Source organism: Dunckerocampus dactyliophorus, chromosome 8 (assembly GCF_027744805.1).
Source record: "Dunckerocampus dactyliophorus isolate RoL2022-P2 chromosome 8, RoL_Ddac_1.1, whole genome shotgun sequence".
Lineage (NCBI taxonomy): Eukaryota > Metazoa > Chordata > Actinopteri > Syngnathiformes > Syngnathidae > Dunckerocampus > Dunckerocampus dactyliophorus.
In genome coordinates, this window is record NC_072826.1 from 22,812,157 (window position 1) to 22,837,844 (window position 25,688).

The 25,688-nt window shown below is 38.8% G+C and overlaps 1 protein-coding gene across 3 annotated transcripts; it reads right to left on the bottom strand.

Moving 5' to 3' along the window:
* Window positions 1-141: 141 nt before the first annotated feature.
* Window positions 142-25,599, bottom strand: cass4 (Cas scaffold protein family member 4). 3 transcript variants are annotated; one of them, XM_054785610.1, is made up of 6 exons: window positions 24,502-25,599; window positions 21,468-21,738; window positions 11,918-12,322; window positions 8,269-9,534; window positions 7,852-7,935; window positions 142-5,775 (listed from the first exon to the last, which is right to left on the bottom strand). In XM_054785610.1, the coding sequence occupies exons 2-6, from the start codon at window positions 21,468-21,470 to the stop codon at window positions 5,365-5,367; spliced, it is 2,169 nt and encodes a 722-aa protein (XP_054641585.1). In that variant the 5' UTR covers window positions 21,471-21,738; window positions 24,502-25,599; the 3' UTR covers window positions 142-5,364. The 3 variants fall into 3 exon arrangements, with proteins under 3 accessions (XP_054641585.1, XP_054641586.1, XP_054641584.1); XM_054785611.1 differs by lacking the exon at window positions 24,502-25,599 and adding an exon at window positions 21,846-23,849 and having other exon boundaries at window positions 21,559-21,738; XM_054785609.1 differs by lacking the exon at window positions 24,502-25,599 and adding an exon at window positions 21,846-23,848.
* Window positions 25,600-25,688: the final 89 nt, after the last annotated feature.

Here is a 25,688-nt window from a genome sequence, read left to right on the forward strand (position 1 = left end):
AAGTCTCATTGCAATTCTATGGAATACAGTATATATATATATATATATATATATATATATATATATATATATATATATATACAGTATATATAAAATCTAAAAATTACAATACAATGTAAAAGACTAAAAATAATACACACACAAAAACAAAATTAAAAAAATCCCATGACATGACAATGTAAAACACTAAAAAAATAAAATAAAAAAAACAATTAGACAACAATGTAATACACTAAAAAAATAAAATGAAAAAAAGTCCCATTATAGGAGACAACTATGTAATACACACAAAAATTTAACTCACATTACCCAATAATGTTACACACTAAAAATAAAAAAGTCCCATAATATACCAAAAATGTCTTAAATCCCATTACACAACAATGAAATACGCTAAAAATAAAAAACAAAAAAAAAAGGTCTGATTACACAAGCACAGGGGTGTCCAAACATTTTTTCCAGCAAGGGCCACGTAGTGGAAATGAAAGGATGCAAGGTCCACCTTGATATTTTGTAAAACAACACATGTACAGTAGATATTCTCAGGTTATCTTAGAAGACGTTTCTCCTCTCATCCAAGCAGGCTTCATCAGTTCATGCTCAAAGACTAGGTGGGACACACACCAGTCAGACTAGATCTAAATTGTAGGACTATCTAAATTACAGCTCATAGGACTGACTGGTGTGTGTCCCACCTAGTCTTCTAGCATGAACTACAATAGAGCTGTCCTATGTAGCCTGACTGGTGTGTGTCCCACCTAGTCTTCTAGCATGAACTACACTAGAGCTGTCCTATGTAGCCTGACTGGTGTGTGTCCCACCTAGTCTTCTAGCATGAACTACACTAGAGCTGTCCTATGTAGCCTGACTGGTGTGTGTCCCACCTAGTCTTCTAGCATGAACTGATTAAGCCTGCTGGGATGAGAGGTGAAACGTCTTCTATGACAACCTAAACAGTCCAGTTGCGATCGATTGAATGTCCTGAGAATACAATGACCTGGATGAATGAGAATATTCACAGGCACAAAAAACAGCATCCCAGCTTTGTGATGTACGGTAGTTGAAAAGGCCTGTTATTAGTGTGAGCTTTGCTCTTTTTTCCCATTTTGGCTGTTGTTTTAATTTTCCAAATATTCAGCTTTCTTCTTAAATAATCTTCACAGATGTTAGAACTTTTTCCCCAACCTATTCCTCCAAAAATTACAACATTATTTTGCTTTGTTTGTTATTCAGATTCTGATTTTTAAAAATATTGTATTTTTTCTTTAATATTTCAACTCCCTGCTACTAAAATGACATTGTAGTTCCTCATAATATTACAACTTTGTTCTCGCAAAACTCCAATTTTTTTCTCATTAGAAAACTACGTTTCTCTCTTAATATTTTGACTTTATTCTCGTAAAATTACAGCTGTTTTTTCCATTTATGCTGTTGTTTTTTTTCTAACTATTTCTTTATTCTTGTAAATTTTCTTCTTTAATAATGACTTTTTTCCCATAATAAAACTTTATTCTCGTAGGATTATGACTTTTTCTGCAATCTCATTTTCCAAAAATTACAATTTTATTTGTTACTTGGTTCGTTTTTTAAAATATTACAACTTTACAAAAATGTTTTTTTCTTTAATATTTCAACTTGATGCTACTAAAACAATGTTTTTTCTCATAATATTACGTTATTCTCGTGAAATATTACTTTTTCTCTTAATATTTTGACTTTATGCTTGTAAAATTACTACTCATTTTTCCACTTTTGCTGTTGTTTTTGTTTTTTGTGTTCTCGTTAATTAATATTTTTAGAATGTGCCACGGGCCAATAAAACAGCAGCCGCGGGCTGCAAATGGACCCATAGCCACACTTTGGACACCCCTGCACTAGACTGTTATACACTAAAAAAAAACATGCTTAAGCTTGAATGGAGACAACTGGAATCTTTGTTGAAGATGTTGAAGTCCCATTACACTAGAATGTAATACACTAAAAATAACCATTACACGACAATGTAATGCACTTTTTTTTTTTTTTTTTTACAGTGAACTACTGTGTCCGTATTTCACCATAAACCTAAAAACCGTGGCAGGCAGTTTTATGTAACTGAACAACTGTAAATAAATGAAGTTGCTGTAACAGTACTTTATGCATATTGTTCTGGTAGAAAAAGCATTACTCCCTTGTTAAAGTGACAGCAAATGACCGTAAACTAAAAAAAAACAGTGGAAGAACATTTTTGTGACATTGAACAAACGTAAATAAGTTTTGTCATTTTGGAGAAATGCCTTCTCGGACAACTAGTGGAGATGCAACCACAATGGCCTGCTGTGCTGTACTGGAGTCCGGCCCTTTTAAAAGGTTCAACTCCCTTAAGAGTGTATAGATGCACAGAAACACTGACAGGTTCTTGATGCGCTCATCAAGCTCCAACCTCGGAAGTCCCAGTTGGGCTGCTGTGAAGACATTATAAGAATGGTACTTCTTTTAGGTGCTCATTTTCATGAACTTGTTCCATTGTGTTGAGGAGACATGCCTGGCCAAAGATGGACATTGAGATTGCCCATGTATTGAATGTGTATTTTTCTCTTTGTATTGTCATACTAGCATGTACTAAAAAATGTCATACTTAATAATAAACATATTGGTCATTAATTAAAAACGTCTATATGTTCAGTGTAATTACTGAAGATTATATTTTCACAATTTAATTAATTTAACATTTTAATAAGAAAATAACTGAATTATTTTGTATTTAAATGATTTATTTCTTTATATCTTTATTCAAATTTCCTTTAGCTGAGTAAGCAGCAATTGTTGTAAAAGTTGTTACCGCTAGAGGGCAGTATACAACAAGCTGGTGGAGTCCTACCTCATACTACAAGGCTGTTCTTTTGTTTGCATACAGATTCCTTTCGACTCTGATTTTTTACATTTGGTTTGCATTTTTCCATTATGGCGTGTTGAAAAATCTTTCATATTACATTAGCAGGGGTTTTCAGTTAAAAAAACAATCCATTTTACTTTTTCATTCAATAAATGTCCAGCATATCTTATGTAAGAGTAGGAATGCAGCTGATTAAGAATCACACAGATAAAGTAGACTGCTGCAGAATAATGACAGACCCATCAGCCGAATACCAGCACCCAAGGCAAACATATCCGATCATTTAGAGGTGAAAACAACATGAAAACCAGAAAGCTGTCTTTATGAATCAATCACAACTGTTGCACAAACATTGGTCATAGCCGCTAAAAGCATTTGGAACGTCCTTGGAATTACTGGAAAAGTGGGAATTCATGGAATGTGTAAAATTGTGACCCTGAATGTTGTGTGGAATGCGTTGAGAAATGGGCAAAAATATTGTTCACATCAATGAGAATTTTTGGGCCAGAAAATGTAGACTCCTGGGAAAACCGTGAATTTTTTGGATGTGAAAAATAGAGAGCCTGAATGTTTGAATGTTGGAATGGTTTGAATCAGTCGAGAAATGTGGAAGTAGTAAGAATGATTAAGATCAAAATGGAATTTCCATCCTTCCATACGGCAGATCCTCATTAGGGCCACCCGTGAGCTGGAGCCTATAGAAGCCTAGAAAATGAATGCATTTTTTGGAATGTGTTGATGAATAGCCATAATATCCTAAATGAGCTGAACATTTGATGTTTGAATGAGTTGAGAAGTGTGGAAGTGCTTGAGCATGACAAAATGGGTTGGAACACACTCCTGATCAAAATTTGAAGACCAGCTGAAAAATTGCAAGAATTTACATTTTGCACTTTTGGATCTTAAGGAGGTTCTAATTACAGCTTCAAAATGCAAAAAGATGAAATGGCAATTTCATCAGCTGATCAAAAGTTTTAAACCACAGCCTTTAAAGGGCAAAATCTTAGCAAAAATGTGGATTCAATGTCATTTTCTGTCAGGTATTCACACTGTCATAATCTTTTGATGGCAAAGGCAAAAAAGCTTTCTCTCTTTGAACGTGGTCGGATTGTTGAGCTGCATCAGCAAGGCCTCTCGCAGAGTACCGTTGCTGCTGAGGTTGGACGCAGTAAGACACTCATTTGAAACTTCTTTAAAGATCCTGAGGGTTATGGAATAAAAAAGTCAAGTGGTAGACCCAAAAAAATGTCACCGGCCCTGAGCAGGGGGATATCTGTCAGACATGGGACGGTCCTCGGCTCAAATGAAGGTTGTTACTTGTGCCGAGTGCAGTCCAATAACCATCAGACGAATAAAAAATGTCTAAAAGGCCTTGTCTCCTTCAATGCCATAAAATTGACTATTTTGAATTTGCACAAGAGCACCAAACATTGGACATTTAAAGGTGGAAGAATGTTTTATTCTCTGAGGGGAAAAAATGTAACCTTGACGGTCCTGTCTCCCAACATGACTGGCATGACAAGGAGATCCCACCGGAGATATTTTCCACACAGGACAGTGCAGGGGGCGCCATTATGATCTGATTTTTCCTTCAATAGAGCAATGGAGCTTTAGGTTGTACAGGGGCGTCAAAAGGCAGCTGGCTATGTGGAGGTGTTGCAGGGGGCATCCCTCATGACTGAAGGGCCTCGTCTGTGTGGTAATGACTGGCTTTTTCAACAGGACAACGCTGCAGTTCACAATGCCTGCTAGACAAAGGACTTCTTCCAGAGGAATAAGCTCACTCTTTTGGACCATCCTGCGTGTTCCCCATATCTAAATCCAATTGTGAACATTTGTGGATGGATGGCAAGGGAAGTTTACAAAAATGGACATCAGTTCCAGACAGTGGATGCCCTCTGTGAAGCCATTTTCACCAACTGGAGCAACATTCCCACTAGCCTCCTTGAAACACTGGCATCAAGCATCCCCAAACCAATTTTTGAGGTGATTAACAAGAATAGCACAGCTACTCATTACGAAGTCCTTTTTTGAACATTTTATTTCTCTTTAGGTGCGTTTCGGCTCTTTTTTCCTTGAACTTTTGGTCAGCTTGAACAGCCTATTTCACTTTGTTTTATGCTTACTCAAAACATGTTTTGTCTCACTCCCATTTCTTCTTTTGCATTCTTCTTAACCCTTCTTAAGATCCAACAGTGCAAAATATAAATTCTTTCAATTTTTCAACTGGTCTTAAAATTTTGATCAGGGGTGTATAAATAATAAAATAATTTTGTTGTAGAATGACAAATGTGTGAATGATCCTTGAAATATATTATTATTATACCTGTATTAATATAACAGATTAACATATCTTAGAGCGTTTAATTTTTTTAAAACATGAAAACTATTCTTTCCTTGTAATTCTTGCTTCTGCGTCGGTCGGTGGAAAAGGTTTGGACACCCCTAGTGTCAGTGGTCATCAAGCCGTGTCCAGTCTGGAAAGTGTCTCAAAGCTCAAGTGATATTCGAAAGTGTTGTGCCCTGTGAGAAAGCTCCTTTGCAAACTGTTGAAGCTCATGCAGAGCTTGCTCATCTGGGAAGCGCAAGGCCGCCCTCTTGGTGCCAACGGCCAGCTGCTTGAGAAGAGCACACAGGTGGTTGCTCTTACCCAGGAGGCTCGGACTGGACCCTTCACTGTGTGCTTCCTTGCACAGGGTGTCCACCAGCCTCTGACCCACCATGATCACCAGTTTGCTTTGCGAGATGAACTTCTCTGGTGGCTGGCCAGCCTGGAGGCTTCCTATAAACACCCCGATTGCCTTTTGAAGAGCACCAAAGTAGAGGCGGCAGTGCTCGGACATGGAAGCTGGACGACGCTCTTCTGTATTTGCGTGACAAGATTGTTGTTTGTTCTCGGCCTAGGACAAAAAAATAAGATAAAGACTTTGAAAAGGGGCAGTGCTCATGATTCTTGATTCTACAACTAATTCAATACGTCAGTTTTCCGAAGCAATTTTTCCCATACTGCATTTATCTACTGATAGCAACTGGGAGTTCAGTATCTTGCACAAGGATACTTGATCAAGGGAGGACTGAGGATTAGGGGTGTAACAATACGTGTACCTGTATCGAACCATTCAATACACATGCATACTGTGACCCCTGTATCGAACAATACGCAGTTTCATATTTACTTTAACAACTTCTGACGGCGCTGTGCTGAAACCTCAGTGTATCTGCGATCAACTACTCTGGCGTAGTACGGCGCATTCATACCATGCTGAAAATGTTGAAAAATAAGAAAAATGTTGGCAATTTCAATAAAATTCCAATTAAAAAAGGCAAGGTAATTTATTTTTTGTATAGAAAAAATATTGAACCGTAACACAAACCTATCGAACTGAACCGAACCTTGAATTTTGTGTAGCGTTGCACTCCTACTGAGGATCGAACCAGCAACATTCAGGTTGCGAGACAACCACTCTACCACCTGAGCAGGACCTGCACCAACAGCAACTTTTTTCGTCTCCAGGATTATTATTGTTGATGTGGCAAACTGACGAGTTTGTGTAACATTTTCATTGCAGTTTGTCAAATGAATGTGCCTTACAGGACACCGTAGTATTGTAAGTATATATGGCCAGATTTGGTGTTGGGCATGGGATCCAAGATGGCTGGATATACCAGCAAATCTGGGAGTGTCCTCTGTCCACGTCTTTATGAATACCACACGATTCATCCTACCGAAGGGTAAAATGCAAGTGTGTGGTGTGCAATATTGTACATGAACCAAAACAGTGCACGAGAACTTAAGGCAACCTTTTGGTGAAAATGATGCATCAAAAATCAAATCATAGGATTTTGAAAACCGGGGTTTGACTGTACAGTCAGTACAGTCCCCCTTGTGCCGCTCGTGAGTCAGTGAGGAAACGGTAGCTCTTTCTTTAGCAGGAGCCAATCACAAGCTATAAGGGAACTCATGACGAGTTTGTCAACCCATCGGAAATCGAAGGTTATTACTCAATATTACAGTCTGACTCATTTTACAAAGAACGCTAATAGTGCGGCCTATAGCCCGGTGCGGCTTATACAGTATATTTACAAATCTGTTTTTCTCTGAAAATTTAGTGGGTGCGACTTAAACACGGGTGCGTCTTATACACTGAAAATTATGGTATGCTAAGTCATGATGTTTCATGGTTGAATTCGGTTTATTGGTAAAAAAAAAAAAAAGAAGTCATATTTAAACAAATTTTACGTACGTATTTTTGCCTAAATTAAGCATTTTCAAGCATAAAAATCGCTAGATTGGTTAAATACAAATATAAGGCATTCAGAATATGCATTCAAATTGTGATATGTAGTATTCTACACTGTCACTAGGTGTCAGTCATGTTACTTTCATGTTCGGTGAAACACACAAGCGCCAGAATTGATCGCTGGAACAACAGGCTTTTATTGCAGGTTTCAATGACCTCCAAACAGGCACAACAATAATAACACAACCATAATCATAGTAATCATTATAATAACAGGGTACTGTTGCAGCTGTAACCCATGCTAAGATGAAACTCAACTCTGACCTGCCGACGTCACTTCCTGTCCTCCACACATTCAGAACACATTTATTGACACACACAAGCGCAAGTTTTATTTATATCCAAAATGGCATATTTTCTCTTATTATACTGTAGCTACTATATTGGGTAATAGAAGTGTGAAGAGGTGTTATTTCATGTATAGAGGGCTCTAATAATGTTTTTAAAAAAGTGTATTTAGAAGGTTGTTAACAGGTTTTCTGTCCTCTAACTACAAAAATTTATAAATAAGGAATCCTACTTTGCGGAAACTTGCTTATCACGTTTGGGTCTGGAGGCAATTAACCCACCATAAACTGGATTACTGATGGGATTGCTGTGTATGGTAATAAATCTATTTTTGATAGAGCCAAACTCATTTACTCCAACAGATGTTCTTGAAAATTGGATACTCACCTGTATTGTGGTAGATGCTAGCGTGTCATTCTTTTTTGGTTCCATGTGATGTTCTTTTACTTGCTTTCCAACATCATTTTTCATCTGTAAAAACAAGGTAAATAACTGAAGAATTCTTACATGATAACTGTGAACAATAATTACAGCTTGTGACGTATTACTGTTGACGAGAGGTGTAACGGTACATGTATTGGTAATGGGATTTGTCAGTAAGGAACATTTGGTTCAGTCGAGAGGCACACTGATTTCCCACATGATGCACATTAAGCGAAGGACGGGAAATATTAATGGCCTCACACGTCTACTTGGTAAACAAATCAGCAGGCGATCAACTACTTTTTTCCCCACTGTAGATGTTTTTCTGCTGTTTTTTCTAAGTGTATTCTTGTGAAGGAAAAACACATGAAAAGGTTTCACCTGTAGTTCCACGTAGTCATTGCCATCGTCCCCCAAGTCTCCAAGACACTGACTCCCATCTAGAATTGTCTTTGCTTCGCTCTTATTTGATGTGTTTTTACCAACAACTGGATCTGGAGCGACTTTGAACAACAGCTTGCCATTGGCAATTACGATGGACACCATGCGCTTGACATCCTCAGGTACCGTGCGGGCCACCATAACAAAGCGCTCCAGTTGATCAAGTGTCTGGACTTGCCCTGGATCCTGACAGAGCATGTCAAGGGGCCAGCCGGCCAAGTTGAGACCACTCAGCGTTTGCTGCAAGATCTCTGCTGAATCCTCAACTACTGACACTTGTTTCCAGAGTCTTGCCTGAAGGTTGGCATCTTTCAAATGTTGTGCATTTCCTTTAATGTCGCAGGCAAAATGTAGAAAGCACGTCACAGAACTTGCAATTCCTTCAGCTGCAATTTTTATTTCCTTCATGTGCTTCTCCAGATGTTCTTTGTTCCTCCAGCGACTACTGACGAACTCCATGAGCTTGGGAACAGCCTGGCAAACGGATTCCTGCAGGTCCAGCAGTGTGCGACATGCCTCATCCTGTCCCAGTGTCACTTCTCTCAAAGGCTCCAGAGAAGATGAGCTCATAGAGTCACAAGAGCTGCTTGAGGAGCTTGGCGGTGTGCTGATTCTTTGACTCTTGACTGCAGAGAGAGATATGCTTCTGTCTCGGTCTTTGTGCTCCCCACTTTCTTTACGGCCACGGAAAGATGTACACATCACCCTGAAAAGGTGCACCTTTGCAAAGTCATGACCAAAGCTTGAGTCACCCCGGCACTCCAGAGGTATATGATCACCAAGAGGATCACTGACAACTTGCAAATCCTCGTTAGGTGGAACGTTCTCGCTAAGCCTCTGAGTTGGGGGCATGTCATAAATTGGGACTCTTGGTAGCAACTTGGGTGGACTCGGGTAGCCAAAATCACAGGCTTTTGGTATATCATAAAGCAAATGATTTGAGCTGAGTCTTCTATTTGGACAAGCATGCAATGGAAGAGTGTCGTAGAGCTGGCTGCCAACACATTTGGCGGGAACTGTATTATAGCTGTTCTGAAGTCTGCCTTGTTTGTCACTACCCACTGGTATATCATATATCCACTCAGCCTTGCAGGGACTGGGAAGGGTGCTGTATCCACTGACGACTTCATCGTGAGCTTCAGTGACTGAAGGTGGAGGGATGTCACATTTCGTGTCCCGATGCATGGATGGTGGCGATTCATACACCTGTTTAGAAGATTAAAGTTGATAGGATTTACACTTATAGTAAGCAAACAAACATGTACACTGAAAACGAATGTTTGAAGAGTGGGAGAACCACATTTTCCCATCAAAATTCAAAATGTGGTGATACGGTTACGGTAACGGTTTCGTTCAGGACCACCAGCAAATCCACGAGTAATTGTAACACCCATAAAAATGTCTATTTTTAACACACTAGGCCCCCTAACGTTCGTTTTAGTTAGAGTTGGACCTTCTGGAATGAACTAATGATGTTAACCAAGGTTCCACTGCACTTGTTGGCTACGTATACTTTTATTTTCTACACCTGCATAACTGATCAGCAAAAAATATAACTCTAAGCATCTATTTTAGTGTAAAACAAGTCATTATGGTACTTGATTTGACAACTGATTTTGGTTAGGTGTTATTTATTTCTCAAACCATTGCTTTGCCAAAGCATCGGTATCGGTGTTGGTATTACCGTTGGCAATACCATGTTTTGTTTTACTGTGGATCATATGAGGGCCTGTTATCAGGTCAAAATGGTAAAGTATTTCATCGTTTCAGCATTTCATCCATACAGCCCTGAAACTATTTTTTTAAAACGATTTCCAGAGTGGGTAAATCTGAAAACACTGCCTTGTCGTTGCCGTGTGGACATGAAAAAAACAACCTTCTGAGAACGATGGTCTTGCCGCCCCATCAATATTTCGACTGGCGTGACTCCAAGTCGAAATTCTCTTGATATTTTTTTGTCTTACAGCCATGGTAAAAAATATTAGCATGCCAAAGATGCCAAAGTTTTTGTCCCATGCCAATGTTTTTGGCCATGCGTGTATGGAATGCAACCAAATCAGCCCAATTTATACAGCCATGGCCAAAAACATCAGCATCTTTGGAATGCCATTATTTTCGGCCTTGACTATATTCTCCAAAGTGACTCGCAGAAGTAATTCCACTTTGTCGGCAGTCCAGACAAGCCGGTCAGACGACTGACCTCATGCTAGGGCTGGGCAATATGGACCAAAACTCATATCCCGATATATTTAGAATGAATATAGTTATACGATATATATCCCGATATTTTTTCCGCAAAGTGAGTTTAGATAAAATCAAAGCCAAATATGCGTGTCAAGTTGTTTTATTAAAATAAATACTTAACGAGGTTTTTTTTTTTTTTTTACATTTTAAAGCTTCATGCAAGATTCACATTAAAAAAATATTTTTAAAAATAGCCGCTACAATAAAGTAGGTCATTCTCTTTTTGAAATAAATATAGAAAAAGTAAAATATAATCTTTTTTTATAACAAACCTTTAGCTATGCTCAAATCCTCAGCTAATAACAAAAGAACAAAATATGAAGGAGTGCCCAATTTAAGAGGAAATTTAAATACTTTCAATTGAACCGTAGTATTTTTTAGGTAAACATTTTTAGAAGACACAAGCGTGTCCTTATTTCGTGCCAGGAACACCAACCTGTCAACTGCATCAGGCTTAGCAACTGTCTGACTGTCATCCTAGTACATTTGTGGTAGAGCTTGTCGTGCTCAATAATTGTGACTGTGAAGCTCGCTGGACATCGCGATCATCATCATTTTCAGCAGTTTTTACCACTGCTGCAACGGGGGACCATATCTTAGCAATGTGATACGACACCGCTTTGTGTTGTGGCAGGAGTTCTGCAGCCAGCACGCAGCTTCACACATTCCGAGTATTGGAATTTGTGCCGAGTTTAAAGGCGGTGAAAAAGATTTTTTAATGCTCTGAATTGCATGCACGGAGGGGGGCGGGCCAGGAGCTCACACACAGTGCAGCGAGATGAGGGAGACACAGCGCAAATCCAGTTTATATATCGATACGAACAATATGGTTGTTTTATTGCGCTTAAAGGAAATATCGATATATTGCCCAGCCCTACCTCATGCACATGCGTTCCCTCATCTTTTATAATTTTGGTGTCTCTGTGTACAGCGCCTGAATGAATGAATGAATGAATATGATACAGGAATGAACATGAGGTGGCTCCTGCAGGAGGCGAGCAGGACTCCCTGGAGCAAGAGAGGAAATAGAGAACATGTGGGTTTTTCTCGCCAGGCTAATGCTCCAGTGGCAAGCCTCCATAAAAGAGCTTGTGCTTTCTGGGGTCCCTGTCAGCATGAGCTGCTGTTTGCTGTTAAAAATGTCTGAAGTCTGTGATTTTACAGAGCTATTAAGACCCCAGTGTTGCATGTTTGTCTCCATGGAGAGGCCCTTGGCCCCGAGTGTTGTATTTCTCCTTTTAATCATGAGATTTAACACTTCCCGACAGGAGAAAGCCCAACTCTGAGAGGACATACAGTACATTTATGTTCTGTGTAGAAAGAATTAAAAAAAAAAAACATGTACCTTCTTTTCTTCCTTGTATTGTGCATTTTGCTTAAGAGCCACATGGGTCGGCGTTACTGAGGCTGACAAGCAGTTGGAGGGGATCTTGTAGATGGTGTTCATTTGTCCGTTTGGAGGCAGACTTGGGATCTGGTAGATATTCAGCACACTGTCGTCAGTTTCAGGATTACAGAATTTTTTTTTGTCTGTGCAATGGCTTGTAGAAGTCGCGGTGCTTTCAACGACGGGTATGAGCTGCAGTCTGTTGGCCGGGGCGAGCCCCCGCCGGCCGTACAAAGAACACATCCACCATCCGCTGGTGTCAGCAAGGTTTTGATCCATCACTGACAGAATGTCTCCTTTCCTGAAGGCCAGCTCGTCTGCGCATTCTGCCGTGTTGTCATAAAGAGCCTTGGCAAGTTTGTTCTAGAATAAGAAACAGGAACAAATGTGAATACAAAAAAACATTCCTGAGGGAAAAAAACAAGTTAGTGTTTATTTCAGTGTGGGGACCTTGAGTGTTATGCTTTGTGTTGAGTTGCACTGCTGTGTTTGGCTGATGAAAGCCTCTTTGACTGTAGTTCCTCTTGCGACATCTTGCTAAAATTACTCTTTTGACTCGTCATCATCAGTCAGAGACAGACTCCATCACATTGTTAACCATTACCTCCCTTTTCACTTTGTTGCTGAGTTTAGGTCAGGGGTGGGCAAACTTTAGCATCAAATGAGCCATTCTGCCTCCTCTTCCGGTAAAAAACATAGTCTGGCAAAATATGCCCATTTTTACCTTTGCCAAGCGCAGCGCGGAGGTTATGTTTTTGCCTGCATTGATGTGTTTGTTTGTGTTCAAAATAACCTGGAAAGTTCAGAATGGATTTGGATCAAATTTTCAGGAATTTTCGGAAATGCGACATGGAAGAAGTGATTCAATTTCGGGGCTGATCTGGATCTGGATCACCGTCTGAATCCAGGAATTTTTGAAAGGATTTTTTAACATTGCGAGATAGCACAATTTTCGCCATTTGTGCATATAACTAAAATGGTCAGAGCACTTGGAAAAAAAGAATATAAAAAAAAAATGGGGGACCTTTGGAATTTTCATCATAGGAAGACAATGAATGAAGCTACAAAACATTCAACAAATACCATTATATATAGCCAAGACACTGTGGAATCTGGAGTGTGCCAACAAATTTGTTGTATCTTCAAAAGCTATGGAGCTGGATCCAGAAGAAAATCGCCATTATGGGAAAGTGAGATTTTTGTGATGAACTACTGAACTAATATTGATATCATCATGAATCCAATTGCTAATGGTATGTTATCATGGTCAAGGAATCCAAATATGTAGATAAAATATATGGAGGACTAACATTTATGGTGTAAATTTTATAATATGGGGGGAACTATGGCACTTTGGGGGAGGTCTGCGCTCTCCAAGTGCTTCTCTAGTTACTGTATTTTATGAAAAAAAAAGATAAATGACAGAGCAAGATTATATATACTGTATTTGTATAGATAAACAGCTCCAAATGAAGTGAACATCTAAATTAAGCCAGAAGAAAGCACACACGGTTGAAAATCTATTCGCATATAAAACCAGTCTCTTTAACATTTGAATCACACTTCAGCCGTGTTATTATGAGCAATGAGGGTTTGCATTCAAAGACACCACGTCGTTTAGGTTGAATTCACGTTGCGAGCCTATTCCCTGGGATGCTGATGTGATGTTCGGCGTGTCTGTGAATGCACCTTGTGTGGTGCAGAATGAGGAAGTGTTGTTCCGACGATGAAAGGAGAGACGTGTTTGCAAGTTGGAGATACATGTATGATGTTGGAATTGCACTGCTGTTGAGCTGCTAAGGTAAGTAAGCTCTATAGTAAGTATAGTAAGTTATAGAAGGGCATCAGACGATGTGGAGACGCTACACCGTGCCTCCATCCGTCTGTATATACTGTCTCATCAGACCAGAGTGTTTTCCCAAAGGTCTTGAGGATCATCAAGATGTTTTCTGGCAAAATTGAGAGGAGTCTAAATGTTCTTTTTGCTCAGCAGTGGTTTGTCTTGGAACTCTGCCCAACAGGCCGTTTTTGCCCAGCGTCTTTCTTATGGTGGAGTCATGAACACTGACCTTAACTGAGGCAAGTGAGACCTGCAGTTCTTTGGATGTTGTTGTGGGGTCTTTTGTGACCTCTTGGCTCTCACTGTGGTTTGCTTGAGTCCCAAAGCTTTAGAATTTTTTTTATAACCTTTTTCAGAGTGATAGAGTTCAGTTAATCTCAGTTATGTTTTAACAGGGGTGGGGGGGGCAATCACTTTTTCACACAGGGGCATGGGGGTTTGGATTTTTTTTCTCCCTTAATAATAAAACGTTTCATTTAAAAACTGCATTTTCTGCAAACTGCAATTCTATCTGCCTTAAAGGCTGGACAGGACGGGGGGGGAAAAAAACAACAACTGCATTTTGTGCGCATTTGTGTTGTCATTGACTAATATTACACTTGCTGGATGATCTGTATTAACGTATAACGTTTTTCACGTTACAGTACACCTTTTTTTTTTTTACATTGGCTGTCATTTTTGTATTTTTCTTGTTTAATTGTATTTTTAGAATGTCCTGAGGGCCAAACTTTGAACACCACTGCTCTGCAACAATGAGGCCTTTCACATCAGAGCAATACATTCAGCACCTGTTTGGATCCATTGGATTTAGCAACACATCATGCCCTTCTAACACACACACACACACACACACACACATCCACTGGGTCATGCAACAGACATGCAAGTCAACAATGTGGGCTCAAATGACAGAAGCATTAATGGTGATGTCTTGTCATCACAACACATTTATGCGTTTATCAACCGAAGGAGCCATAAGATTTTGTTGTATGACAATATCTTTTGAAACCACATCCACAACCACCAGCCTTTTTGCATTGTTCACTTGTGTGCGATTCAGCTGTGACTATTTAGGATTCCGGCACACGCCTGCTTGTGTCTGACAACTGGCCCTCGGCACTCAACAGCTGTCCTTGCCCTCATCCAGCTTGCAAAAGAAAGTATTTTCATTGAAAGTCCCCAGTCGAAACCAAAACCTCTCTGACTTTGTACAATTCACAATTTAAAAAACGATTTTACAAAAATACAACAAAAATACACCTTTAAAGCAGAAACGCGTCTATCATGGCACATTGTGGAAAATAAATATTTGATCCCCTGCTGATTTCGAAGTTTACCCCCTTACAAAGATCTGAAGAGTACATCATTTTTATGTTAGATTTACTTTAACAGAGAAACAGAATGTAAAATGTAAAAAATAAAGGTTATAAATTCATTTGTAATTGATTATTTCATCCTACCAATCACCAAGCATTGTGACCCCCTGAGAGCAGTTATGTGTCCATAAAACAGACAATTGAGCCCTGTCCCTTTAAGAAAGTAGAGTAAGCCCTTGTTTATCGCGTTTAATAGGTTCCAGACCCACCTGTGATAATTGCGTTTCAGCGAAGTAGGATTTCTTATATATAAATGGAATATTTTTGTAGTTAGAGCATAGAAATCCTGTTTAGGACCTTCTAAATACGGGTTTTAACATTAATAGAGCCCTCTAGACATAAAATAACACCCCTATAGTCACCGTTACACTCCTTTCACCCAATATAGTAGACATAATAGCAGAACATAAGACATAAATAAGACTGATGATCCAGTGTGTTGCTGTAAATGTGTTCCCTAGAGGAGATGAGGAAGTGAGGTCAGGGGTTCAGAGTTGACTTTTAGCTTGGTGTGGGTTACCGCCGCAACAGTAGCCCTGTTAGGGATTATTGTGCCTGTTGTGCGATTCACCACTTCGCTTTTCAAATTTTGTGAAAATGTATTATAATTTATTATTTATTATCAATATATATTAATAATATATATTAATAAATCACGCTGTGTCATGGTTGAATACGGACTGTTGTTATTAATACAAGCATTTTCAAGCCAACTTTACATATGTTTTGCCCAAATTAAGAACTTGAAAGCATAATAAATGAAGAAAAACACAAATCCAGTATAAGGCATTCAGGAGACGCATTCAAAGATGTTGTAATGATATGTGGTATTCTACACTGGTCACTAGGTGTCAGTAATGTTACTGTAATGTTGGGTGAGACACACAAGCGCCAACCAGACTTGATTGCCGAACAACATGCTTTTTTTTGCAGGTTTGAATGATCTCACAATAGGCGCAATAATCTCTAACACGGGCAACTGCTGCGGCCGTAACACACACCAAGCTAAAACTTCCTGTTTCACTTCCTGTCCGCCCCTCGCTCATCGCCCCTAGTACCGGAACACGTTTACAGCAGCAACACACACGAGCACAAGTCTTATTTATGTCTTAACTGCCTTATTTTCTCTTATCTTGTCTACTATATTGGGTAATAGGAGTGTAAAAGGTGACTATAAGGTTGTTATGTCATGTCTAGAGGGCTGTGATAACCTTAAAAAACGTATTTAGAAGGTCAAACAGGTTTTCCATGCTCTAACTATGAAGATATTCTATTTATAAATAGGGAATCCTACTTGGCAGAAATTCTTTTATCACAGTCGTGTCTGGAACCAATTAACCGCGATAAACCAGGGATTACTGTACAAATAAAGTTTGATTGATTGATAGATTGAAGCCGTTTGAAGCTACATGCCCAGCATCTTTTGCCCTGGTAACAGACGTGTCCAACAACAAGGACCCATGGCATGGCAAGGTTGACTTTGTCACTATACGACGTCTTTTTATGATGTCGTGTATGAAAAGCAAGCCTGCATGTTGTTACTTTTGTTGAAACCAGTCACTTCCAACACACGCTACAATTCCATGCTGACATGACGCAAGTTGCAGGCTATTTCCATCGAATGGACTTATCTCATTGCCTGCACTCACCCATTTTTTTCACTCACACTTCCTCACCCACATCTTCTGCCTTTTGTCACAGGAAGTGTGTTCATGGCTGACGTGTTTTACATGTAGCCTCAAATTTGTTTGCACTGCTGGTGTAAGTCACATGGCGAGCAAAAATACCTTTATTATATTTTTAACACGGTATTTGCTATCCTACTGGTCCCATTCAGTGATTATGACATGCGTCCCAAACATATTTTACTCACAGTTGACCTCTGAAAACACAGTGGAAGAAAGAAGTATTTGATCCGTGTCGATTTTAGGTCTACAATTTCAAGTTCTTGTAGTCCATTTGTGCAGGTCTACTAGCTTGTCTTTGCGGTCAGCTCGTTGGTCTTGTCCATGGTGGTGGAGAGGTTTGAATGGAAGAGAGTTTGTGTGATAGGTGTCTTTTATCCATATCAAGAGCTGAGATTAGTAGTACAGTACCTTCTTAAAGGGACAGAATAAAAATAAAAACCAGCCTGTGGGGGTACATATGTACAGTGAAGTGAAAAAGCATTTGCCCCCTTTCTGATTTCTTATTTTTTGCAAGTTTGTCATACTTAAATGTGTCAGATCATCAAACACATGTAAATAATAGTCAGTGGCAACACAACTGAACACAAAATGCAGTTTTTAAATAAAGCTTTTTATTATTAAGGGAGACAAAAATCCAAACCTACATGTGAAAAAGTGATTGCCCACCAAAACGTAATAACTGGTTGGGCCACCCTTAGCAGCGACAACTGCTATCAAGCATTTGCGATAACTTGCAACGAGTCTCTTACAGCGCTGTGGAGAAATTTTGGCCCTCTCATCTTGGCAGAATTGTTGTAAGTCAGCCACATTAGGGGGTTTTCCAGCATGAAGCGCCTTTTTAAGGTCATGCCACAGCATCTCAATAGGGTTCGTGTCAGGACTTTGACTAGGCCACTCCAAAGTCTTCATTTTGTTTTTCTTCAGCCATTCAGAGGTGGACTTGCTGGTGTGTTTTGGATCATTGTCCTGCTGCAGAACCCAAGTTGGTTTCAGTTTGAGGTTACAAACAGATGGCCGGACATTCACCTTCAGGATGTTTTGGTAGACAGCAGAATTCATGGTTCTATTTATCACAGCAAGTCTTCCAGATCCTGAAACAGCAAAACAGCCCCAGACCATCACACTACCACCACCATATTTTACTGTTTATATAATGTTCTTTTTCTGAAATGAGGCGTTACTTTTATACCAGATGTAATGGGACACACACCTTCCAAAAAGTTCAACTTTTGTATTTTCCCAAAGGTCTTGAGGATCATCAAGATTCTTTCTGGCAAAATTGAGAGGAGTCTAAATGTTCTTTTTGTTCAGCAGTGGTTTGCCTTGGAACTCTGCCATACAGGCCGTTTTTGCCCAGCGTCTTTCTTATGGTGGAGTCATGAACACTGACCTTAACTGAGGCAAGTGAGGCCTGCAGTTCTTAAGATGTTGTTGTGGATCTTTTGTGACCTCTCGGATGAGTTGTCGCTGTGCTCTTGGGGTCATTTTGGTTGGCCGGCCACTCCTGGGAAGGTTCACCACTGTTCCATGTTTTCGGCATTTGTGGATAATAGTTCGCTGGAGTCGCTCTAAAAAAGGCTTTATAACCTTTTTCAGAGTGATAGACCTCAGTTAATCGGGGTGGGGGCAATCAATTTTTCACACAGGGCCATGTGGGTTTGGATTTTTTTTCCTCCCTTAATAATAAAAGGTTTCATTAAAAAACTGCATTTTGTGTTCAGTTGTGTTGCCATTGACTAATATTACATTTGCTGGATGAAGTGTGACAAACATGCAAGAAAATACGAAATCGGGAAGGGGGCAAACACTTTTTCACACAACTGTATGTAGAGTGGTGACAAAAATAAAAATAAATAATGATAAAATAAAATAAATATTGTCCATTAAACTGTATTACAAATGTACTTTCTGATTGATTATGTATGTGTATGTATTATGTATGATTTCACTCATTTTTAACATTTCCTTAAGTAAAAATGGCTGAATTTGCACATTTCCTGATCAAATACATCAGGCCAGCGCCTCCTCTCGGCTTAGTGCGCAAGCCCTGCCTCAGTGAGTGCACTGAGTTGGATCATGGCGCCTGCCAGCTTGTGTTTGTCAGCATGTGGCCGATAATATAATTTTGCACAAACATTTATTATACACCATGACTTTGTAGAGCCTGTGTTAGGGCTGGGCGATATATCGATATTTCTTTTAAGCACAATATCATAAACAAGCATATCGTTCATATCGATATAGACTGGATTTGCACTGTAACTCTTGGCTTGTTTCACTCCTCTCTCTGCACTGTGTGTGAGCTCCTGCCCCGCCCCCCTCCGTGCATGCGGGAGGAGAGTGGAGGCGCGGAGCAGAAGCCTCGCTCAGTCTTCAACACACATGGAGGTGACAACGCCTGAAGAAAAAGCAGTGGCTCAGTGATTTGGAGGTACTTCGAAAAAGTGACTGTCAAGTGCGGAAGCACCACAATGTTTTTCAACACCTTAAAACTTGGCACAAACTCCAGTACGAGTGTTTGAAGCTGCGGGCTGAAACGCCACAAAGCTCCTGCCACAACACAGCTCAATGCTTGCTTCTTTTTCCTGTGGCGGTCGTCACAAAAGGACTGTTAACATGCAAAGTGGTGCACTCCTACAAAAGGGGGTGTCCAATCACGTTGCTGAAGATATGGTCCCCCGTTGCAACGGTGGAAACAAACAGATTTAAAAACCCGATGAAAACAATGGACTTGCGATGTCCCGCGAGATTCACAGTCCCAATTATTTAGCACAAGCTCTACCACAAATGTCCAAGGAAGACAGACAAAGCCTGATGCAGTTGGCAGTTTGGTGTTCCTGGCACAAAATCTTTAAAGGAATCAGGACATGCTTATGTCTTTTAAAAATGTTTACCTAAAAAAAAGTTGCTGCTGACATTTAAAAATGTCATCTTAAACAGGGCACTTTATTTAATATTTTGTTCTTTTGTGCTTTTGGTATTGGCTGAGGATTTCAGCATAGGTAAAGGTTTGTTATAAAGAAGCTTGAAGATTATATTTTGCTTTTTCTATATTTATTTGGTTTGGTTTGGTTTAGTTTATTAACATGAAGGTTACAATGGAATACATCTCATGAATCATCCTTTCACAGTTCCACATGTCCAAAAGGAGTAGGAAGAAGCAAAGCTTATTTAATCCTACCCACCATCTATTCCACATCTAGTACAACACCTGTTGTTCACTTCCTGCATTCCATCTCATATTTTCTATAATAATCAGAATAATAATAAATAATAAATAACAGTAAGAAGACAAATATATATATATATATATAGGTATATATATGTATATGTATATATAATAAATATAAATCAAAAAAACTAAACTAAAAAAAAATGAACCTGACAGAACAATCATTGTGATGGTCAAGACTCTTCTGCCTTGTATTTAGCAAACACCAACTGCTTGTATTGTGTTTTGAATTTGCTCATCTCTGTACATTGTTTGAGTTCCTTGCTCAATACGTTCCATAACGGTAATATAATTCCACATACGGAAATGCTGTGGGTTTTATTTATTTCAAAAAAAGAATTGACTATTTTATTTTAGCAGCTATTTTTCTATAAGATTTTTAAAATTTTAACAAAACAACTGTGCACGCATACTCGGCTTTGACTTTGTCTAAACCCACTTTGTGGAAAAAAAATATCGGGATATATATCGTACATAGATATTCAACCGAAATATGACTTTTGGTTTATATCGCCCAGCCCTGGCTTGTGTAATGTATTGCTGTGCCGATCATCCTCATTGCCTCCTCCGTGCGTGAGCTGGAGGGTGCTTGTCACTGCTGTCCTTCCATAGAGAGGAAAAGCCACTTTTTTTTTTCTTTTACAGTAGTAGCAGCTGTTTTTCAGCAGGTCACATGCATTAAAAATATTTGTATGCTTTGCTGAATGAAGGAATACATTTGACTGCCAAGGTGGAGGATTATATAGCCAAGCTCATCAAAAGGTGATCAGACTTTTACAACAAAGTATCAGGACTTTTCCTGGAGAAGGACAGAGTGCATGTACTCCAGATACAAATAGAAGGTAAGAACACAAATGTTTTTCAGTTCATAAAAACAAATAACAAATGAGACTAAGGAGCATTTGAAACTTTTTTTTAACCAAAGCTTATAGTATAGTATAGTATAGTACTTCATTAATCCCACAGCAGGGAAATTCACTTTTTACAGCATATTTTTCTTGTTATCCTCTTTAAAAAAAAAAAAAAAAACTCCAAAGGAGTCCGTGTACATTGAGTACATAACCGGGAAGAAAAACAAGCAAAAGTTTTGAATAAAAGGCTGCAGAAAAGCACAACGTTGAGCATCTGTACTTTAAAAAATGAACTAAATGGTTGTCTTCTTGTGCTTCTAACCTTTCCCATCGAAATATTGTCTGTGATTGAGGATGATTACTTGTAGGTAGGTAGCCTGCAGTTGGTTTGTGTACAAGTATTCTATTTCTAAACGTACAAGTCACAGTGAAATCCAGGCAGGAACAAAAGTGAGCGCAAAAATCATCAGCTGTGCAAGCTTGAAAAGCACTTACGTGGTGTGTAACAGAGCAGTACTCACCATGTTTGTTTGCAGTTGTCCAGTGCGACATGCACATGCACGGTGTGTGTTTTCCAACAACGTGTGTGTGAAAAGTAGACTCAGTCCTCACCAGGCTCCCACAAGCATCGCGTCTGAGCTGTCACTCAGGGAAGGCCGGCACTTTTACATCGAGGGCGGGGAAAGTCAAGTACTTTTCTGTATTTCCATTGGTCAGAAGATAACCCCGCCTCTTCCTGCAGCTGCTTCCTCTTTTTTGTGTCATCGGGCTTTGAAATGTTGACAAATGTTCCTGTTGTGAACACAGTCATGAGACATAGAACAGCAGACATAGATGTAGACTACAAGTACTAGAGACATGACAACAGATGGACTTTTCAATGGAGATGACATATTCACCTTCTGGAGGTATTCAGTATTTGCTGGAAACAGGAGCTAGAGCTGGGAAGATGCATCCAAGTATCCATAATATCCATACCAATGGTCATATCAGTATTGGATCAATACCAGCACAATAACACTGATATTTTTCAGTTGTCGTCTGTTTATTTTCACAAATTTGTGCTTTTTTTGTTGTGTTGTTTATATTGTTAGATTTATATACCATTATCAGAATTTCCCTCGCCACTTCACGCTTGGAATTTCACGGCTTCGCTCTTATTACGGTTTTTCAAATATATATTAATTAATGAATGACGCTGTTTTGTGGTTGAATGCAGCCTATAAGAATTTAAAAAATGGCTACATTAAGTAAAATACAAATATAAAGCATTCTGAAGAAACATTCAAAGACGTTGCGATGATATGTAGTATTCTACACTGGTCACTAGGTGTCAGTAATGTTACTGTAATGTTGGGTGAGACACACAAGCACCAGAGTTGACCGCTAGAACAACAGCTTTTATTGCGGGTTTGAATGATCTCACAACCGGCACAGTAATCCCTGACACGGGCTACTGCTGCAGTCGTAACCCAAACTAAGCTAAAACTCAACTCTGAACCCCCAGCGTCACTTCTTGTTCGCGCCCCGATTCAGCTCCCCGAGCAACCGAACACTTTTACAGAACACACAAGAGCATGAGTCATATTTATGTCTTATTTTCTTTTATTATGTCTACTATATTGGGTAATAAGAGTGTAAAGGTGACTATAGGGGTGTTATTTCATGTCTAGAGGGCTCTAATAATGTTCAAAAGCGTATTTAGAAGGTTCTTAACAGGTTTATCTATGCTCTAAATGAAAATATTACATTGAGAAATGAGGAATCCTACTTCACAAAAATGTACTTATCACAGTCGGGTCTGGAACTAATTAACCATGATAATATAACCACGTACTGTATATACAGTATATAGTTTATAAAGTCAGGAAATAAGTTGTTGGACACGGATTTGAATGAGAGTCAACAGTAGTGTTTGCTTTTCTTGACTTATTTTGCACTTTTGTCTTTATTTTGCTCAAACAATTGTATGTAATAAAAGGGTACATTTGTATTATTATGTTGATATTGTTACATTGTCTTATATTGTTGTATTTAAATTTGTTCACTAATAACAAAATGTCTTGTTTGCCTAAAATCTTTATCCTGTGTTTTATTCGGATTATAGTGATAATCAACAAATTAAAGACAAAATCATTGAAGGTTCTGTAAAAAGGCATCGTATTGGCACGGCAATCCTGATCCTGTATTTGCTTGGTATTAGATTGATGCCACGTAGAAGCACAAACACTGATCTCATGCTAACATCAACATACTTACTTCCTGTCGGCTAACCACTTCCTCAAATACCAAATGTGGCCTTGCAGGATGGATAACCACAGTCATCAGGGTTAGCGGGTTTTTATTTTGTTTTATCTTTCCACAGACACACAACACTTTCACTTGTTAGCAAATGCTAATTAAAACACAAACAAAAAATGTGTTATTTGTGCCCAAAATACCTCGGCACCGGGAGCAACGAGGCTCTGCCTACATTGTGACAATAATAATAATGGATATTCATCACCACTGTACCCAAGCTATCAATATGGCCATGCTACATATCACAGGTGTCCAAAGTGCAACTCGGGGGCCGAAAATAATGTTGTAATATTATAAGCAAAAATAACATAAAGTTCAAATGTTAAAGAAAAAAAGACATTAAGTCGTAATATAACAGAAAGTAAACGACAAATGCAGTTGTAATTTTTTTAAAATGAGGTTGTGGAAAATGTTAGAATGTTGCGAGAGTAAAGTCAAAATATGATGCAAATAAAGTCATAGTTATGACAAGAAAACTTAGAAGAAGAAAGTTTAAATAGTTGGAAATTCTGAAAAAAAAAACAGCAAAAATGGAAAAAAAAACTGTTGCAATTTTCTGACATAAAAAGTTGTATTCTAACGAGAAAAAAAGCAATTTAATGAGAACAAACACGTAATACTATGACAAAAAATAATGTTAATTCAGTAGCATAGAGTTCAAATATTAAAGACCAAATATGTTATTTTTTAAAAGCTGTAACATTATGACAAACAAACAAAAAAAAGTTGTCATTTTTGGAAAATCAAAGTTATAAAATTATGAGAATAAATCAAATTATAATGGGACTAAAGTTATAATATTATAATTTACAAATATTATTTAGGAGGAAAGTTGAAATATTTGGAAGATTTAAAAAACAACAGTAAAAATGGGAGGGAAAAAGAGCAAAGGGTGCAGTTGATACTAATAATGGGCTTTTTCACCGAGTATATCACAAAGCTAAGATGCATTTTTTTCTTCAAATATACGTATGTATTCTAACTTCTTACATTACAAAATGTCAAAGTGGTCCTTTTTTAAAAGTATGTGTCCCTTGGTAGAAAAAGTTTGGACACCGCTGCTATAACAAACACCAGCTAAAAACTCAGTAAAGCCAATTTCAGGAAAATTCAAACCATAAGCACTTAAATGGGCAAAACACGCATATAGCATTAATAGTTCCATATAATATATAGATTTTACACGACAAACTTCACCTAGCTTGAAGCTAGGTATTATTCAAGTATTATTCCTCTAGGGCAGTGGTTCTTAACCTGGGTTCGATCGACCCCTAGGGGTTCGGTGAGTCGGTCCCAGGAATTCGGCGGAGCCTCCGCCACGGAGGTTAAGACACACCGGACCCATCGTGTCAATTCGTGATGACATGTCCCGCTTAGCCATCACTGGCTGCAGATAATCATATTACATTGCTTGCCTTTACCAATCAGTGCTGCGAAGAATTTAGCGCACTCATGGTGTGTTCCATTTGTACTTGAAAGTCGGAATTTCTGAGTTCCGAGCTGGAACATCCGACTGAAACGCCCCCCGAAGTCGGAATGTTCAACTTGGAAGTCAGAGCATCCACACCACCTCTGAGTTAACAATCAGTGATGGCTGCCTCGTGTGTAAACGGTAAATAATCAATAAAGAATTTTTAAAAATATTGCTATAGTTTGAATTTTTCAGACTTGCCATCTGGAACGCTTTTAACTCGGAGATCATGTCACTCTCACTCCGACTTCCCAGTTCCGAGTACAAATGAAATGCACCATCAAGTAGTCAACGTGTGACTGATGTGGTAACACGTCGTGTGATTTCCTTCTTAATATTTGAATCCATACTAACTATGTCGAGCAAAAAAAGAAAGTGGTCGGGCAAACATGTACAGCATGGTTTCACATGTATCACGGACCGTGATGGGAGTCATTTTGTGCACCAGTAAACACACATATACCTATGTCTTGAATTTTTTTAAAAAAATATACATATTTTTTATTTTTCACTAAAGGAGGGTTCGATGAATGGGCATATATAAATTGATGGGGTTCGGTACCTCCAACAAGGTTAAGAACCACTGCTCTAGGGCTAAAACTGCAACATGAAAACAAAACGGTACAAAAATTTAAGTTTGTGATAATGAATCTTGTTTTACCGTTGCTGTTTTCTTGTCAAAACTTTGTTTCATATAAATGAATGCCGCTTTTTACGTTAGTCCATTGTTTGGTGTTACACTGAAAAGATTCCCATCTCAAACAATGACTCTTTTCTTATGATCGGTAATTCCTGTCATGACATCGTCCTGCCGCTTTTTTCTATTTCTATACCGCTCCTTCCTCATTACGGTCACGGGCCTGCCGCTTTTTCTCCTCGGGAATTTCTGATAAAGCTATTGGCCAATTTGAAATGTGGAGGCGGGATCTGTTTCCTATTTTTAGGATGCCATGTCAGTCATTGAGATCAG

Coding starts and splice junctions, on each gene's coding strand:
- cass4 (XM_054785610.1), bottom strand. Junction 7,936..8,268: donor ATGACTACGTGGAACTACAG/GTGAAACCTTTT, acceptor TTGTTTTTACAG/ATGAAAAATGATGTTGGAAA. Junction 5,776..7,851: donor TAGCATCTACCACAATACAG/GTGAGTATCCAA, acceptor TTTTTGTCCTAG/GCCGAGAACAAACAACAATC.